The sequence below is a fragment of the Pangasianodon hypophthalmus genome, chromosome 12, assembly GCF_027358585.1.
Source record: "Pangasianodon hypophthalmus isolate fPanHyp1 chromosome 12, fPanHyp1.pri, whole genome shotgun sequence".
Lineage (NCBI taxonomy): Eukaryota > Metazoa > Chordata > Actinopteri > Siluriformes > Pangasiidae > Pangasianodon > Pangasianodon hypophthalmus.
Window position 1 is genome coordinate 15,191,437 of NC_069721.1, and position 19,109 is coordinate 15,210,545.

General features: G+C 39.0%; 1 protein-coding gene across 4 annotated transcripts; it reads left to right on the forward strand.

Moving 5' to 3' along the window:
- Positions 1 to 706: 706 nt before the first annotated feature.
- Positions 707 to 18,110, forward strand: ccdc57 (coiled-coil domain containing 57). Of its 4 annotated transcripts, none has more exons than XM_026915611.3 (20): positions 708 to 1,468; positions 2,384 to 2,840; positions 3,115 to 3,223; positions 4,261 to 4,362; positions 4,478 to 4,635; positions 4,716 to 4,790; positions 5,058 to 5,258; positions 6,117 to 6,275; positions 7,577 to 7,739; positions 7,847 to 7,966; positions 10,489 to 10,675; positions 11,408 to 11,599; positions 11,794 to 11,894; positions 12,053 to 12,253; positions 12,338 to 12,394; positions 12,632 to 12,851; positions 13,530 to 13,660; positions 13,924 to 14,049; positions 14,159 to 14,345; positions 17,550 to 18,108. In XM_026915611.3, exons 2-20 carry the CDS (start codon positions 2,443 to 2,445, stop codon positions 17,741 to 17,743), a joined length of 3,081 nt encoding a protein of 1,026 aa, XP_026771412.3. In that variant the 5' UTR covers positions 708 to 1,468; positions 2,384 to 2,442; the 3' UTR covers positions 17,744 to 18,108. The 4 variants fall into 4 exon arrangements, with proteins under 4 accessions (XP_034165392.2, XP_026771412.3, XP_053094659.1 ...); XM_053238684.1 differs by lacking the exon at positions 708 to 1,468 and adding an exon at positions 1,504 to 1,661; XM_034309501.2 differs by lacking the exon at positions 11,408 to 11,599 and having other exon boundaries at positions 707 to 1,468; positions 17,550 to 18,110.
- The last annotated feature ends 999 nt before the right edge of the window (positions 18,111 to 19,109 follow it).

Below are 19,109 nucleotides of genomic sequence, written 5' to 3' on the forward strand. Positions count from 1 at the left end.
TCATCAAGAAGGCACCATTCATTATTTTACACTTGCTACAGGCCTATGCGGCAGCCGAGCACTCGGGGCTACGTGATATTAGGCAGGTACAGAGAATAGTGATGTGTTGAGTCGTTTCGTAAACCATTCGGCTCTTAGATCCGACTCTTTGATGTGATTGTTGAGAGCCGACTCGCCTATATGATTCGTTTGAGGGTTTCTTTTATTTATTTTTCTGGTAATGCCTGTACACTTGCAGTATAGCCTAATCAAAATGCTCTTTCCAACAACTGTGCTGTTCATGAGTGTGAACGTTGAGAGGTGTGTTTGACTCCCAGCTGTGTGTATGAGGCAGTATGACAGAAAAGAGAAGGCCTGTTTTCAGTGTCAGTGGGGGATGGTGATCAGATATCAGGATAAATGTAGATGAATCTTTTTAATGTAGGGACATTAACAATGATTAACACTGATAACATTAATGCGGGGGTGCTTATTGTATTTTTCTAAGCACATTTGGAGTGTCTTGCTGATTTAATTAGTTATATAGACTTTTTTAATGCTATTCAAAGTAATCTTATTAACTACAAGAATACGTTTTTATGAAAGAACCATAGTTAGACTGAGAATATGAGCCGTTTGGGAGTCGACTCTTATTTGTGAGCCAAATAAAGTGACTCATTGGGAAGAGTCGGAATAAGGACCGCCGGTAGAGACCGGTTTTCGGCTTCCTCTTTCGTCACCTGCCTTTTGTTTTCCTCTGAAGAGCAGCGTCACTGTGTTTCAGGCTGCCTGCGTACATCATGGTGAAACACTGGAAAAGGAATGTTTGAGTCATGTTGTGTCAACTGAGGATAAACCTGGAGTGTCATAATCAGTAGGATTTTAGTCAGGGATGCAAATAACAGGTTAAATGGGCATTTCCATTACAATTTCAACTTCAAGAACTACTGGAAATCTTATTATAGAACTGGAGCACAAGTCATGTCTTTCTAATCCTTCTTTTCTTAAAGGTTGTACAATTATTCCTACAACTTTAAAAATAGTACCATCCATAGGCACACATTACTATGTCGATTCACAGAAAAACAAACAAGCTACAAACAAGTACCCTTGGACATGCTTAAGACTCTGAATAATGAATATTGAAAATGTCTTGCCTTTTTTTTGTGCCTGTTAACATTTTTGAAAAAGACTATTAATGTGAATGTAAATACTTCTGAAGACTTATTAATGCTACATAAAACTTGTACAAGGTGAACCACTGTATTGATGCTTGTGTGTACTGCTGATATGAACTTGTAATATGTTTTGAAATATTCTCAGTAAAGTATTTTTAAAAAAGAAATACAAACAAGACAGGTGGAACAAAAGCGGAACTCCTCATCTCGAGTAGAAGTTTCACACGGAACCTTCCGGCGGACCTCTAGGTATGCTGTTCCCATAGGAACCAAACTGATGGAGTACACACAAGGCTGTTGTAGAATAAATGGTAATTGTGTCTTTTTTTCCCAGCTACCTTCAGCAGTCTTTGTGTTTTGTGGTAAATTCCCCATTCTTGTGTACAATATACAATACAGGAGTGTCTCAGTGTATCTGGCTCACGCGCTGTTGTGTAACACGAGCTCGTCTAGACGGATGTCACGTAGTTCTTTAGCTAACAATAACAGCTGTTCACCTTAAATGTAAACAATTTTAATAACATTCAACCGATAACATTTACGCGATAACATTCACCCGATAGTAGCTATTTAAAAGTCACTAATTTGACTGAAGGTTTACATTTCACTCAGGTTTAGCAGTAATGCTAACGTTAACTATGCATTCGAGTCAAGTGTATTTGCTAACAGGTGTCATATATAATACACTTAGCTAGCTAATGCCAATACAATACAGTATCATAGTACAAAAGGTTCCTATTAAAAGTTAACCAAAATACTAGGTCTCTGTTAAGTTGTGTGTATGAGTGGTTGTTTTCTTATTTGGTTACGAGTAGTCATAAGCAAAATGTTTCATTTTTAAGATGAAATATATCCATTTGTCAAAATTCTAATTACAATTAGAAATATTTGCTTACAAAAATATCATTATTTCATTTGTTCATCTGCTGATGCTTGATTTAAAAACCTAATCAGTTTTGCTTTGCCCTCATTGTCAAAGTACTTAAGCAAAGTAATGAATTAATGGCGCATTGCTCTCCTCCTGAGGGAAAGAGTGGCTACTATAAGCTGTATGATACAAGAAATTGTCTGTGGATACCTCATTGTTAACAAAAAATCATGGGTTTGATGCCATTAAAGCTATTGCTTTTGAATTATTCAGTGCCTTTAAACCCATGGTGTGTGAATTATTTATTCCTTTAATGCTTTGTTGATTGCTTCACTTCACAAAGCTCCTGTATTTGCAGATTAGTTTCTACATTGAGGGCAGGTTGAACCATGTCCTCCTGTTCAGCCTTTAAAAGCCATGCAGGACAGTGATGATCTCGAGGCCCAGCTAGCCTCTAAGGAAAGGGAATGGAAAGAGCTTCAGGCCTTGCGTATTCATCAGCTGGAGACTGCACTGTCTGAGGCCACCAGTGAGCTTTCCACCCAGAGAGAGCGCTTCCTGCGTTTGCGGGATGATTTCCAGTACAACCTGCGTGTGCTGGAGGAGCGGGACAGAGAGCTGGAGCGCTACGATGCGATGGCTGTCCGCATCCAGACTGAAGACAGTGCCCGGCAAGCGGAGCTCAGTGAGCTGAGGATCCAGCTAGCCAAACTACAGGATGCCCTGGGAGAAGAAAAAAAGCAAAAAGAAGATTTGCAGGCTCAGTATCAGAAGAGGGGAGTAGAGCACCGGCTACAGCTGGAGAGAGTATACAGGTAAAGAGCGTTTTTTTCAGGAACCTTCACGATTTAAATTTTTGATGACTCCTGAAAAAACTTCTCATGCTGTTTGATAAAGGGATGCAATTAAATGCCATTGAATTTTGCTAACAGCTAAGGAGTCCTATTACACTAATGCGTTTATAGTAATTGAAATTTCCCTGCATAAATTATACGCATTCCTAGTTATAAGAAAGTGCTAGACAGTCTACCTCTGAATCAGGGATATTACATTGCGAATCCCCACTTCAGTAACAGGTTTGTTTTGCAGTATGAAGGAGGAGGAGATTCAGACACTCAGAGAAGAGAACGAGACGCTGAGACGGGATCTCCAGCGGCGAATCCAGGCATCAGATGGGGAGTTGGCACTGCAAAAACAGGTACCACACACCTTGTCCAATCTGTCAGATGATACAGAGGTGTGACCAGTGTGTTTTTTCTCTTCACAAATCACAAGAAGTACAGTATACAAAGTGTCGTAATGAGGTACATTTCAATTTGCAAAAAGATTTACTAAGGAACGTAGTAAATTTGCAAATGTACTAAGGTACATTTAAATTAGCAAAAAATACTATTGATTTTTAATAAAAAATCACTAATAAGGTCTACAGATGTCTTATTTAGTCTACATTTAGCCCCCCATAAATCTGCTTTCCATTGCGTGGTATTTAAACTAACATGTCTGACCAAGAGGTACCACATCTGACACTGTTTCTGGGTCTCAGCGGGTTTTAGCCCTAGAGAATTCTCACGTCACACTGTAAAACGAGAAGCTGATGAGGGACTTGACATTAGATGGTTTTGTTGAGGAAAAAATCCCATACCCTTGTTGTTCATACCGAGAATAGGTGTTGTGTTATTAATTTCAATGCAATCGCCTTTGACATTTGCCTGTTGAGCTGGGCTCAGCTGAGTTGTGCTCAAGCAGCTGCTTTAAAAAGCAGCTGCTTTTTAATATGTCAGTAGTGTCTGGTGCCACAGTAGTTCATTTAGTTACTGAATGACTAATGAACAGAATGGCATACTAACCCATTTTAAAAATAAACCTGTCCTCAAAGCAGTTTACATTTTAATGTGTCTGCTTGGTCACCTGATTATTGGTGGTGTATCATGCATTTAATAGCACTCAATAAAGTCTTAAGTTGTATTATTTCCTTACAAATCATTTTGAAACCTTTATGTAAGCTTCTCCACACTTCAGTTGACTGTGTTAGATGTATAAAATAAGGAAGTCTAATATACCAGAACTAAATGAATTCCACATACATTATGTAGGATATTTTGTAATCGCCTCTGACATATGTTTAAGTGAGCAGCTTTTTCCTGTTTGTTAGAAGCAGATATGCTTCCAGTGCACAGCCCTGAGTGAAGCCTTGCAAGTGCATGACAGCTCGTGTCCTTTTGTAATTGATGACAGGAAATGATAGCGGACTTCGACAGCGAGATGCGAAAACGGGAACATGAGTTCAACCTGAGAATGGATGAGATGCGCAACGTTGTGCTGTCGCATGAACTCAAGGTGCAGTCTAATGAAACAAGAATCACAGGCCAAAATGGTCTAAAGCAGGATTTTCTGTGAGTTTGTGTTTCTGTATTTATGTGTAGATTACTGTAAGCGATGGTTTATTTAACAGGTGCAGCTTCTGAACAAAGAGTTGGATGTCCATGCCAAAGCCCGCAGCGAGGCTGTCGAGGCACTGCAGCTGTCTGAGCAAGTCTGTCAACAAGCACAGAAAGAGATCCTGCAAAGAGACTGGGACTTCAAAAGCACATCTGCAGTCAAAGACTCAAAGTGCTTATGCCATGCAGCATATCTGTTTTATTTCTCATTTAATTAAGTGTTCACTCACTGGGATTATTTGTCATTTTTAGGATAAAAGAGCTTGAGGAAAAAGTGACCCAAATGAAGGCTAAACATAAAAAAGAAGAAGAAGTCAGCAACAGGAAGTAATCCATGACATCACATCGACAATCTCTCCATTGTACAATTTAGTGCTGAATAACTTGGAAATAGATTTCATTTCTAATTAAAAACATTATATTAAAATATGCATGGAATGTACAGTATGTATCTTACACCAAAAAAAAGCAACACTCATGTAGTGGTCGTGAACTTTACTGTGATGTATGGCCTATAAATAACTTGTGCCAGGATTGTTTGGCTGCTGTGAAGTAACTAGTGCTACGTTGCTGTGGTGTGGCTGCTCACTCCAGGCATGCAGAGTTGGAGCGCAGGGCCCGAGAGAGAGAAACTGCTCTGGAGGCCATGAAGGAGGCGCACATCTCTGACCTGAACGAGGAGAAAAAGAAAGCCACACAGCTCCAGATGCAGCTAGACAGCCTGGTTCTGGAGAAGGAGAGGAGAGACAAAAGACATGCAGATGAGATGTCACACAGAGAGCAGCAGATCCAAGAGTAAAACACACACACACACACACACACACACGTTGATTATTTCTGCTAATATGAGAACACAAAAAAATTAACTGGCCAAATAGTGATGCAAAGCACAGTGGTTTTTTACAAATGACTCAGCTTTGCATCACCATCAGTGAGATCATATATCCACTGTAACAAGATTTGTTTAGGCCTAATAAGTTTTTTGATCTCTCAGAGAAATAGGTTCAGGCTGGGGGTTTTAACAGCAGTTATGCTAATTGTGTGGAATATCCTGCACGATGGGGGGCACGGTGGTATAGTAGTTAGCACATTTGCCTCGCACCTCTGCCTCGCACCTCCGGGGTTGTGGGCTCCGCGCTGCGTGCGCAAAGCTTGCATGTTCTCCCCATGCTTGGGGGTTTCTTTCCCCAGTCCAAAGACATGCGTTGTTGGCTGAGTGGCATTTCCAAATTGTCCGTAGTGTGTGAAGGGTCCAGGGCATCCCCCGCCTTGTCCCCTGGGATAGGCTCCAGGCTCCCCTGTGGCCCTATGTAGGAAAAGCGGTACAGAAAATGGATAGATGGATCCTCCACAATGCTTAGTCACTTGCTCCTTTCTGTGAGCATAGAAAGCCTTTGTGTATCTCTGATATTGGCTCCTCAAACATGACTTGTAATTAAACCTATAAGAAGCTATAAAACTCTTATTTGGTTAAGTGTATAATGTTTTATTGAGTTACAGCTATGGCCCCATCACTATTAATAATTAACTCTTGTCGATTATTTGTTTCTTTTAGTCAGATCCTTTTAACCCACGGGAGTTACAACTGTAGCATGAGAGAGAATTATTAATCTGTCACGTTATCATAATAATAGACCTCTTGTTGACCGAAAGGCTCCGTGCACAGCTGGAGAAGACACAGGCCGGCTGGGAGGCTTACATCACGCAGGTCTCTAAAGAAACGGTTGCCAAGGACACAGAGCTGCTGTCTGCGGGGGACAGAGAGGCCAAAATCAGAGCAGAGCTGCAGAAATGTAAAGAGGATTCAGAGAGGTGGGTGCTTACCAGTAATCACAGTTATCAGTGATAGAGTTTATATTGACTTTAAACCTGTTGCTAAGTTACTGCATATTGGTGTTATACTGGATACAGCAAACAGGGCATAGGAAAGTGATTATTATAATTTTAATTACTTGTTCTTAAGAATATGCCTTTCCAAATACACTCCTGGGCAAAAAAAACATTTAACATTTATTTATTTAACCTTTATTTTACCAATTAAGGCTCTGAGGCAGTTCTGTCCAGATTTTTTGGACTTAAGTATAAAAACTTTCTTATAATGTTTTCATACATTCCTCAAAATCTTAACTTTGTTCACGTTCTCGTTTCCTTAGTGTGTTGTTTTTGTTGTAAAGGCCGTATTTGAACTAATTGAAATATAACAGTCCTTTAAACTTCTAATATGCCAGTAAAACTTGTGATGAAGTAATACTAATTACTTCTGGAAAAGTTTTTGTGAGTTTCAGTCAGGAAGGGGTTGTAAGGAGTTAACTTTAATGTCAGGGATGTCAGATTGAGTCATTAAGAATGACCTTAATGACCAGCAATTGCTGTCATGTATGTTTGCAGCTAATGGAAAAATGTCTTGAAACAGTCCTGGAAAGTGCTTTTCTAAAAACAGTGGAAACCCCTGAATGTGTGACTTAATATACTCCTGGGCGCAAAAAAAAAAAAAAAAAAAAAAAAAAAAAAAAAGCCACACCCAAAATGGCAAAACATTAGGCTTTTAATGGTCTTAACAACAAATCATTGGTCAGGAATGAGCAACAATTGAACAAATACTGTAGATCTCTCCCTGCTCTATCAACCCGGTTCATTTATGAGCTTGTTATCAGGCCCTTGATGGGCTCCATCAGGTGTGGCAGATAACCAAAAAATGACTAAGCCTTTAAGGAAGAAAAAAAATCTCAGAAGATATTTTTGGAAAATTTTTTACACCCAGACATGTGTTAGTTTGACTTTTACATAAAAAATTTAAATCATTATCATGATTTTACCTTTGCTTACAAGAAGACTATATAAGTGAATTTCCTTGTTTCTAACTTTTCCCCAAACAAACAGTTCACTGCAGCAAAAGTAAATGTGCAAATGGCGGCACAGGAGCTCTCAGGAGTGCATTTGTTTAATTCTTGCTAATTTCCTGAACAATGGTTTGTTGTTAAGACTATTAAAAGCTTAATATTTTGCCATTTTTGGCTTGGCCTTTTTTTTTTCCCCGGGAGTGTAGATAATATATGGTGTTTAAAAGCATTCCAAAGTCTATTTGCTGTGAATAAACCCTGTGATGGTCTCAGGTATAAACAACAGTTGGCCAGTGCAATTCAGAGGGAACAGGCTCTGGAGCAGAAGCGTGTGCAGTTGGAGCTGGACTGGGAGCGCCGCTGTGAGGAAGTGCGTGCTGAACACTACCTCAAGAGTGAGGAGCTCATCCACGGGCTGACCCAGTCCAGAGAAAAGGTGAGCTAACTCCAAAAACATGAAAAGGATCATGTAAAAATTTATAAGTATGCTGTGACTGATTTTATGACAATATTTGAACTATGATTTGAACTATGTGTCCTCAGATAAATGCTGAATTGAGGGAGAAGGAGCAAGAGCTGCAGGAAATGGTTGCTTTGCTAAGGAGTGTGACCATAGAAAGAGACCAGGCTCTGCGTGGACTTACCTCAAACACAACTTCTCAGGTTAGACCACAAAAATGCCATTCCTGCCAATCGATATTTTTTGTAAAGTACTACAAGCACTCGATTTCCATTCATTCACTAAAACCTCACTTCACTCACAGAGAAGTAAATCCTTCATCACTAGTATACATAACCCTGACAACAGGAAGGGGTGAGATAACAACTATTTAGAGTGATGCCAGCACATTTAGCAGAGGTCAGTGAGAGCACTGAGTTATGTATCGTCGCGCTCACTTGCTTTGTAGGTCATTTATCATGTAACATTTAAAGGCCTTTAAATAGCATTTCAGCAATGGATGCTGTGACAGTATCAGTATGCTACACTCAAAGTTCAAGGTGCCTCTTATGGGAATATTTTAGGAAAGGCTATATTTGATAAGACACGTATCCATTTATTTTGAACAACTGAATATGTCACATATATTATTCCAAATGCACAAACGCATATTTCGATCTGGGTATGCTGTGGTGCACTTTAGTATGGCGTATAGCTTTACACAGTTCCCCGCCAGCTGACAGACCATGAAAAAGTCACAGAAGAAGCTTGAGGTAACAAAACATGAAAGCTGTCTTAATGTGTCGACTTTACACTCCTGGGCAAAAAAATGGACCACCCCAAAATGGCAAAATATTAAGCTTTTAATGGTCTTAACAACAAATCATTGAAAATTAGCAAGAATTAAACAAATGCACTCCTGAGAGCTCCTGTGCCACCATTTGCTCATTTACTTTTGCTGCAGTGAACTGTTTGGGGAAAAGCTACAAACAGGGAAATTCAGTCATATAGTCTTCTTCTATGCAAAAGTAAAATCATGATAATGATTAAGATTTTTGATGTAAAATTCAAACTAACACGTGTCTGGGTGTACAAAAATTTCCAAGAATATCTTGTGTTTTTTTTTTTTTTTTTTTTTTTTTATTCTTAAAAGATCAGTTATTATTTGGTTATCTGCCACACCTGACGCAGCCCATCAAGGGCCTGATGACAAGCTCATAAATGAACTGGGATTGATAGAGCAGGGAGAGATCTACAGTATCTGTTAAATTCTTGCTCATTTTCTGACTAATGATTTGTTGTTAAGACCATTAAAAGCTTAATGCTTTGCCATTTTGGGTGTGGTCATTTTTTATTTTTTTTTGCCCAGGAGTGTAGTTAGAAGCACTCATTAGGTATACTACCTGAATGCATGAAAGTTTGCTCTTAAGATTATTATTTATATACATACCTTGGTTAAAAATAATCAGTGTCAACAGAATAATACTGAATAGAAAAGGGCTGAAAATGTCATTGGTTGCAAGAGAGTGTTAAAATGTAAGTCTGAAAAAATATACGAGTAGGATGATCATAAAGAGATTAAGGTGTCTCCATCTAGTGGCAGCTAAGCAGTTAGCATCCTGAGACTGGATTTTACATCTGAATTGGATGTGTACTGGTGAATAACTTGTCTAAAGAAAGTTTTGCTTTACTCACTTTGCTGCTTATAAGCTTTCCATTTATTAGTATCAGTTTCTTTTTCTCAAATTTTCTCCCAGTGTTAGTCATAACCTCTTTAACCATCAGTGTCCATATGTTTTTGCATTGCATGAAAGTTCTCATTCTTGGAGGGTGAATTTATGTTTCCTCTGCAGCACATGCAGTTATCTGTAGAGGTGCTGAATCATGTACTATCTCAGCTGACACACAACCTTCCTCTACTAGGCTTAGTGTAACCTTCCTTGCCGCCCAATGAGCCCCCTACCATGGAAACCAGAATTGTCCTTCGTTTTCTATAATAAAGGAGATTAATGTAGTTTGTAAACATTCTTAAAGTTTCCAGATGTACCATTCATGCCCCAGTCCATAAGATCAATATTTTTACAAGCTCAGAACAACAAAGACAAGTTAGCCCCACCCATGCTCTTTACAGCAGGTTAGCCCCACCCATGCTCTTTACAGCAGGTTAGCCACACCCACTCACACTGAAGTCTGTAGCAGTTATTACAGTAAATGATAGCAAGCCATTGTTCTGTTCCTGGGTATCAGGTACCAAATGTGTCTCTACATACCAAATGTGACTCACATGTGCCATGAATGTCTATAATGTACATATTGTATTTTATTGTATTGTATTTTATTTTATTTTACTTTTTTTTAAATTACTTGTCTTATGTTGGTTTCTCACACCACGGGTCTGAGGGAAATGAAATTTCAATCCTCTGTGAGTCCTGTACATATAGCAGAATTGACGATAAAGTTGACTGTGACTTTGATAAACTTCCAAAGGACCTAAACATTCAAAAGAATGCATTTTTTTTCTTCCTGATTCATGACTATTTAGTATGAACACAGCTAGTTAGCTTCTGCCTTGCTAATTACTGTATATAGCTAGTCATAAAGTCCATAAGAGTAGAATTAACATTCTCCTATTTATCCTAATATATCTATATAAAGCATATATATAAAGCATTGCTTTGTGGCCCAGACATGATCCAAATCCACCCTGTTTTGCCACTCTGTTGAATAGTCTGTGATTTTTTTGTAGGTAGTTGGAGTGGAAAGTAGCAGTTTTCCTTCAGAGGAGATCCGGAGGCTCCAGCAGCAGAACAGCAGCCTACGGGAGGTGATAACTGAGATGAGGAGACAAATGGAGACTCTCAGCACAGAAATACCCCTACCTCAGAACCCAACGACAACTCAGCACAGTGACCCTAAACCCTCCTCCACTGCAGGTACTAACTATAGAACTGCCATTTATGGCAGAGCTTCTTTTATAAAAAAAAAAAAAAAAAAAAAAAAAAAAAACATGCCCTTCACGTTTTTTGTGATTACATTGTTCTAAGGGCTGTGACAATGGGACAATGTCAAAGAACTTCTAGCCTAGCTACCATTTTCATGCCACTGTGAATCGTATTGAAATAATCTGTTCATAATTTGTCTGCTTGGTCATTTTGTTGCAAAAATATAACTGACCACAGCAGATTAGAGGCATCTGAGATATAAAAGAGCGGACGAACAACAGCTGAAAATGAGATGCTTGCTTTTCTCACTTCTATTTCTCTTCTCTAGCAATGATTTGGTAGACTGAACAGCCAATCAAATAATTCCTTCTCCTGCAGGCCTTCAATGCCATTTCTTCATGCTTATTCAGTCAAATAGCAATTAATATCTATGGAATTGACAAAATCTATGAGCCACAGTAGGCCATTGACACTCAAAGGTGCCTGGCAACTGACAGTATCAAAGACTTATCAACTTAACTAAATTAGAATATAAATAGACTTTTTATGAACTAATTAAAGTAAGTTAGATCAGACAGTATGAGAGCATGTGGTCCCTAGACCAAACAATTAATTGAGGGGTGGTTGTGTGGATTTTTAACTTTTTTGTTGCAAAAGACTCTTGATTCTTGCCTTTACGTTAGCCTCATTCTGTTGTATGAAACTGTTAATATGTTATGGCAGGAATTACAGAATACAACCAGGCACTAGAAGAGGAACTAAAAAAGCTGAAGGCTAAATGTAGGCATCTTGAAGATCAATTAGAAGAAGCCTCTAAGACAACTAATCACATTCCCACATCTACAAGTGTGCTTCCTGTTTCTCCTGATAATGCCTACCTTCAAAACCACATCAGATCCCTCAACGAAACTATAGGTGACTTTGACTAGTTCAAACATACATTATTGTCCATTAACCTATTTTGTATTTATTTCAAATACTGTGACTAATAAAATATAAAGTTTAAAAAATACAAGTTATATGAAATCATCTGAGAACAATGCTGAGCAGAACTGGTTTGGCATAAACATGCTGTGCTAGGCTGTTATTTATTTATTTTTTTTTGGCAGGTGGACTGCGAGCTGAAAAAGTAGCCAGTGCTGCTGCTTTGAAGAAACAGGAAGTGAGGCTGGCCCACTTGGAATCAATTGTGACTCAACTCACACAGCAGGTACAAAAACCAGGCCATAAGATTGACTCTGAACTGTGTCCCCTTCCCAGCTGCTACCATCCTCATTAATAGTTTGTAAGTTATATAATTTATTCTAAATAACAGTGCCCTTATTAAGTGGAAAGACATGGTCATGTCTGTGTTATGTCTTCTTCTAGTGTCACTCAAGACAAATGGAGAATGAAGCATTACGATTAGAACTGGCCAATCAAAAAAGAGGAGCAGCAGCAGAAGAGACAAGCTTGAAGCAAAGGTTGACTGCTGCAGAGATGCAGCTAGAGGAGGTGAAGAGAGAGGCAGAAGAGTACCAAAAAGGCAGCGTTCTTCATAATCTGGAAACAGTTGCCCTGGGCAACCAGGTGGGCATGATGTAAAGAACTGTGTATGTTATCATATTTTTAATAGGAGCTCAGAAATTATTTAAATGCAGTGTCTTTGTGTAGGTGTCTGCACTGAAACTGGACATTGCAAGCCGGAGAGAGCCCATCATACTTAAACATGTAAAAACATTTTAATAATATATAATAATACATATAATATGATAATATAAACATTTATAATTGAACTTGATTATGAAGCTTTATAGTTTGTATGGGAAGAAATAAGTTTTACTTTCCTTGGAAAATATTTTTAAAAAATCAGACCACTGAATTAATTGGCATTTGTCGTTTTAATACAACGTTCTGATAAGCACTGTTATGCCTGCGTTGCATGTTTTAATCTCACTCCTTTTCTAGAGCGAGATGGTGAAGCAGCTTCAGGAGGAGAATCTCAACCTGAGGCAGCAGCTGCTGTTACAGGGTACTGGCAGAGGAAGTGATCTTGGCAATCCCCATCTGCTCAACACCAAACTCAAACAAGCAGCTCGTTTGATATCTCGCCTCAGCCAGGACAAACAGCAGCTCATTGAGATGGGCAACAGACTCAGGGCTCAGCTGATAGAGTCAGGGTTGGATGGTGAGTATTGTTTGTACTTACACAACACCAAGTTTTTAATAATGATGTCACAGCTACTGTATAGTCATTATTAGGTAAAGTCATGAACGAACTCTAAATACTTTGTGAAGAAATTATCCATTATATACAGTAATTATGACATTCAGCCAGATATTTGATCTGCTTTTTTTTTTTTTTTTTTTTACATTACTTGATATAATACTTAATATAACTGATAATTGATGTATAATATCCAGTGACAGAAAGGATAAATACTTTGGAATTATTAGTTCATTGGATGCTTCTTGACTGTCTTTTTGTGACAGGACTTTGTGGGTTAACTACTTCTGTCCAAATTTTTAGGTTGTCTTCCACCACACTGAGCTAATCCCTTTCCCGAGTACTCAACACTTTCTTTCTTCTGGGAATCCTCAGTTGTCTATATTTTAATGCCTCACAATAAGCCTCATACTCTGTGTTAACATAAGACACAAGTTAACAAATGAATGCATATCTTTATAACACTAACCCACATTTTAACATCATATTACATTCCTTAATTACATGATTACATGCAATTTAAACTAGTGTTTTACCAATAGACATCAATTCAATAATGTTTCAGTTACTGTATATTCAATAAAATAAAATTGTGATCCTGTATATTAATGATTTATTTATTTATTTATTGTCCTTCAGATTTGCGACATTCTGAAACAAGATCCAAACCTAGCCTTTGTGGGAAAGAACCCTCTAAAGATGAATCTCATGCCCAGCCACATGGTCGTTTATCTGCCCTGGAACAACTTCAGTACAAGCTTACTACTCAGGTGCTCCAGACAGCAGGACACAAAAGCTTAGCTGCATAAACTTTAGTTAAAAAAAAAAAAAACATACTTGCTATCTAAGCTTATTGTGCAAAAGAGAATATTTCCATGTAACATGACTGATTTAGTCATATTTCTTATGCAATGCTGTTATCAGTGAGGCCACTAGAGAGTGCCAGAAAAGAGGTGATTGAACTCTTCTATCAGATGCGTTATTGCAAACGTTTCAATCCAGTGCAAGTAAATAAACTTTTCCCACCATCCAGGAACTGCAGTATGCCCAGAGAGATCAGAGAAAGAAAAATCCCATTGTAGTTCGTCCCCTCTCTGGAAGTGGGAGTGGGGCCAGTGACATTAACCCATGGGAACTGCCAACAAGAGTTAGAGTCCAGGTAGCTAAAGATGCTTATTTTCACCATCTTAAAAGGCCTTTCAAAGCTGATGCTTTTCAGATTAGGCCTTTACTGGCTAAACATAATTTCTCTCTTTTCTCTCTCCTAGCATTCAGTCAGTAAAGAGAACACTCCCCCTGTTCAATCTCAGTCTAAGGGCCCAGTGCACCAGGCCAGCTCTCCCCAAACCCTGCTGTCCTCCATGGGTACTGATGAGTCTCTGCAGGATGTGTGGAAGATGCTGGAGCATGGCTTGAGTCCCACAGTACTCACTTCTAGTAACAGTGAGGACCAAGGTGAATTTCTGTACTTCCCCTGCTAGTATCCATACACAGTCTCCTTCGAAAGTATTTGAACAGCAAGGCCAATTCTTTTTGTTTTTGCTATACACTGCAGGCATTTGGGTTTGAGAGAATTTCAGCTTTCATTTCTTGATGTTTACGTCTAGATATGTTAAACAACTTGGAACACCTTTGGGGACAGAACACCCAATGTTTAGATGGGTAAAAGTACTGGAACAGATAGTCTTAATGTAAATAACATGTAATATTTGATTGCATATCCCTGCATCAAACTGGTGACCTACTGACATCACCAAACTGCTCCATTCTTCTTTTCCAAGCTTGTATCTCAGCTTCTTGCAGTTGTTTGTTTTGGGGGATTTCTTCCCTCAGTCTCCTGTTTAGAAGGTGAAATACATTCTCAGTTGCGTTCTCAAGAAAAAAAAAACTTCCAATTTTTCCCCCTAATAAAGTCCTTTGTTGTGTTGGTAGTGTGTTTTTGGGTCATTGTCTTGCTTGATGAAGTTCTTTCCAATTAGACACTATGTCTGACACTATGTCCACCATGCTTGACCAAAGAGTTCGTATGTTTTGGATCATGAGCAGATCCTTTCTTTCTCCACACTTTGGCCTTTCCATCACTTTGGTAGAGGTTAATTTTGGTTCCAGAACTTTTGTGGCTCATCTCTGTATTTCTTTACAAATTCCAATCCGGCCTTCTGATTCTTACTGCTGATGAGTGGTTTGGTTGTGGTATGGCCTCTATATTTCTGCTCTTGAAGTCTTCCTCAAATGCTAGATAGTGATGCCTTCACCTCTGCCCTGTGGAGGTTGTTGGTAATGTCACTGAGTGTTGTTTTTGGGTTTTTCTTCACAGCTCTCACAATGTTTCTGTCATCTCTGTCATTTTTGCTGTTGTTTTTGGCCGACCTGTTTGATGTCTGGTCGTTAGTACACTGGTGATTGTTGTATTGGCTACAGGTTACATTCCCAATTCTTGTATTGGCTACATTGAAAATCTGATCTATTTTCCCTCTTTTCTCAGCTTCAAAATGGCTTGCTGTTTTCCCATAGACAGTTCTCTGGTCTTCATGTTGGTTTATCCTTTTTAACAACAAATTCGGTTTTCACAGGCGAAACTCAGGGCTCAAACCAAGGGTAGACATTATTAATCTAACAGGGCATACCTGGGCAACAAGAAACTCTTGTTAGTCACATGTTCCAATATTTCTGATCACTTGAAAAAATGGGTGGCACAAGAGGTGCCAGGTTCTAAGGTGTTAAACTCATTTAGATGTAAATATCATGAAATGAAAACTGAAAATCTGATCTATTGTCTCATATTTATCTTCTGATCTCAAACCCAAATGTCTTCAGTGTATAGCAAAAGAAAGAATTGGCCTTGCCGTTCTCATACTTTCGAAGGGGACTGTTAGTCAAAATGACTTATCTTTGAAGACAATGAAATCCAGACTATATGGCCAAAGGTTTGTGGACATCTGACCAGTCACACCCATATGTGCTTTTTGAACATAACTTTCCAGATATAGTCCCCTTTTGCTGTTATATTAACCTACACTCTTCTGGGAAGGCTTTCCTATAGATTTTGGAGAGTGGCTGTGGTGATTAACCCATTGAGCCACAAGAGCATTCGTGAGGTCAGGCACTGATGTCAGGCAAGGAGGCCTAGTGTGCATTCAGCGTTCCAGTTCATCCCAATGGTGTTCAGTGTGGTTGTCAGTGCTCTGTGCAGGCCACTCGAGATCTTACACTCCAACCTTGGCAAACCATGTCTTAATGGACCTTGCTTTGTGCACAGGGGCAAGGTCATGCTGGAACAGGTTTGGGCCTCTTAGTTACTGTGAAGGAAAACTGTAATGCTACAGCACACAAAGACATCCTGTACAATTGTGTGTGTCCAACTTTGTGGCAACAGGAAGAACCACATATGGGTGTAATAGTATGGTGTCCACAAACTTTTACCCATATAGTGTACTTTAAGTTCATATCCCTGATCATATCATGCATAATACATAATTTCTAGAAAAAGTTAAATGATATTCTGACATGTGAATTATATGACCCATTTAATCACTCTGAGAGAACTTGTATTTTCAGATTTCTTGATTCATTTTAACAGGGATACATGTGCTAGATGACTAAATACAGCAAGTAGCAACAGTCAAAAAACCAAGAGTCTGCAGCATCTGCCTGCAAAATCACAGTGGGTCTATCTGTATGGGACTAAAATGATGTGACCACTGCAGAGTTGGTCACAAAGAATTAGTTAATTTGGTCTGTAATTTCGTCAGAGGATGAGGGAGAAAAACACTGATATGGATGATCTGGATGGAAATAAAATCATAGAGGAGCACGTGAAAATGTCCCCATGTAAATAACAGAGCTTAAGGAATGCTTTTGTCCCCTTTTAGTAAGGAAAAAGGAAGTACACCATTATTTTAATTAAGGTTTGATTATTTGTCTGATAACTAGTGAAGCAAAGCAGTGAACAAAGACAAGAACAAATTTTGCATCATTCAGTGTATCTAGGCAAATGTCCAGAATTTTTGTGAAACAAAAAAATCATACTGTCCCAAACCTCAAGGATAATTGACAGAGCTTGCCTAACCTGTGGCATTGCACTCAGTAGACCAGAGCTCACCTTTTTCATCGCAACATGTTTGGTTTAGCATATCTTTATTATTTGTTTGTTACCTACTGAGTCTGATCTTATTGCCCTATATTACACCACACTGTCATTATCAGTTTCACGACTGTACAGCATGATCAGAGGCTTTATACTAGCTTGGCAATGAGGTGGTAGTCTGGATGCAGTTGTGCTGCCTGTTGTGTTTGCTCTTCTGCCTGTGTATCTAGGATTCACCCCAACAGTCCCTGCAATAGACCAGGAGCTCAGATATATGATATAGGCAGATATGTTACCAACATGTGCCAACATTTCACCCTGTCAACTTTCAGGTTTCATGGGTTCCCAAGAGGTTTACTGGTGAATACAATTCACACTGCCCATATCTAAGAAAATGGCAGTGATTAATGCTGTTAAATATACTGAGGATGGCATATTATGGAAGAAAATGTATGGCACATAAGAGACCTTCTACATTGAAACTGGCTCGACAAATGTACATGCAGGGCTACACAGCACACCATTTTTTATGACCTTATGTCATGATGCCCCTTCATCTGAATTATTTACAGATACGGTTCCTGTATCAGCCAGAGCCAAAGAGCAGGGAAACACGCCACATCCAGGATTACCAGTTAGAGTTCAGGGCTTGAAAGCAGCGATCCAGGAAAGAAACAAACAAGCCACAGCTACATCGGAACCTGGTAAAAAGGCAAGGTCGGCTGGTAAAGCAGTCAAGATTCGAAATTACAACATTAAAGACTGAAACTAAGCAGGTACAAAATGTGCCATCACAACAACATTTTGAAATTACTATTTAACAAACCTGATTCTGATGTTTTGCCTTAACACAGACCATGTTAAATTACAGCTTCACATAAAGCAGTTATCTCATACATGTATTTGCCTATATTATAGCATGTATTTTGACACTAAGCTCTGTTATGAGGAGTGAGTTCAAATATGTGAAATCTACAGCCTTTCCTTAACTCTAAATGAGGGTTAAGCGTATGCACATACTGTAAATGTTCCTTGTAAATGGCACATCTCAGATCACCAGTATTACATAAATACTGCATGGGGGGAAAAATCACGTAAGGAAATTTAAGAGTAACAGTCGTAAGTTTTCAGATAAGACTTTTTTAGTGAGACAAAGTCACTGAAACTGAAGAATGTTTTGGTAATAATAAAATATTTTTATACTCAATAACTGGGTACTGTGGTTGTATTTTACCTGCACAATATACACCTACTTATGCCTATACCTTTCTTATACCAACATTCAGTGGCCCTTTTATCAGGTCAAACTATGATGTATAGCACGTTGTAGCTTGTATACAGGTACTGACAGTTGCTCAGCAGTAACTATTTTGTCAGCATCTGTTTAACCTGTCTATTACTGAACAAGGGCCACTGCTGACCAGATATTATATGGGCGATGGACAGGAGTGATACTGACATGGTAGTGTGTGTAGCACACTGTGGTTTCAAATGCTTTATAAGACACACGCCTTCAAATGTACACTCTTAAAGGTTTATTGCCCTTTATCTGTGTCAGTTTCTGACCACAGCATTGAAGTGTTCAAAAATTTCTCAGCAAAGCTGTTGGGCCTGATACAGATGTACCAGCACTACACACACTAAGATGCTACTCCCATGCCCAGGTCCCTGCCATGCCCGGGTCCTCTCATGGTTCCTTTCCATCCATGGACATGGTAGAGTAGCTGGAAAGTAGTGCATTGCTACCGCCTGTAATTATATACGCACACGTGTATGGAAAACCTGGCCACTTAATGTATGTGAAACAAGACGTTCTTGTGCTTTAACCACAAACAGTATAAAATATCTTTTACAGTTTGAACCCAAATAACCCCGTTATAAGACACGCCCTCTTGATTACCTCACAGTCTATGCTTGTCTGGAGCAGGACTCCTCCCATCTCTCCGTCATCACCTCACCCTATATCAGAGCCACGCCCTTTGCTCATCCTGATTGGCCAAAAGTTAACGTCAATTCACTGAGCATTAAAGTCGCGCGTGCAACATGCCGGATCAGCGGGTGAAAAAAAAAAAAAAAAGTATTTTATCTGTAATGTTCTTTTGTGATCTAGAAAATAGTACCAATAACAGAAA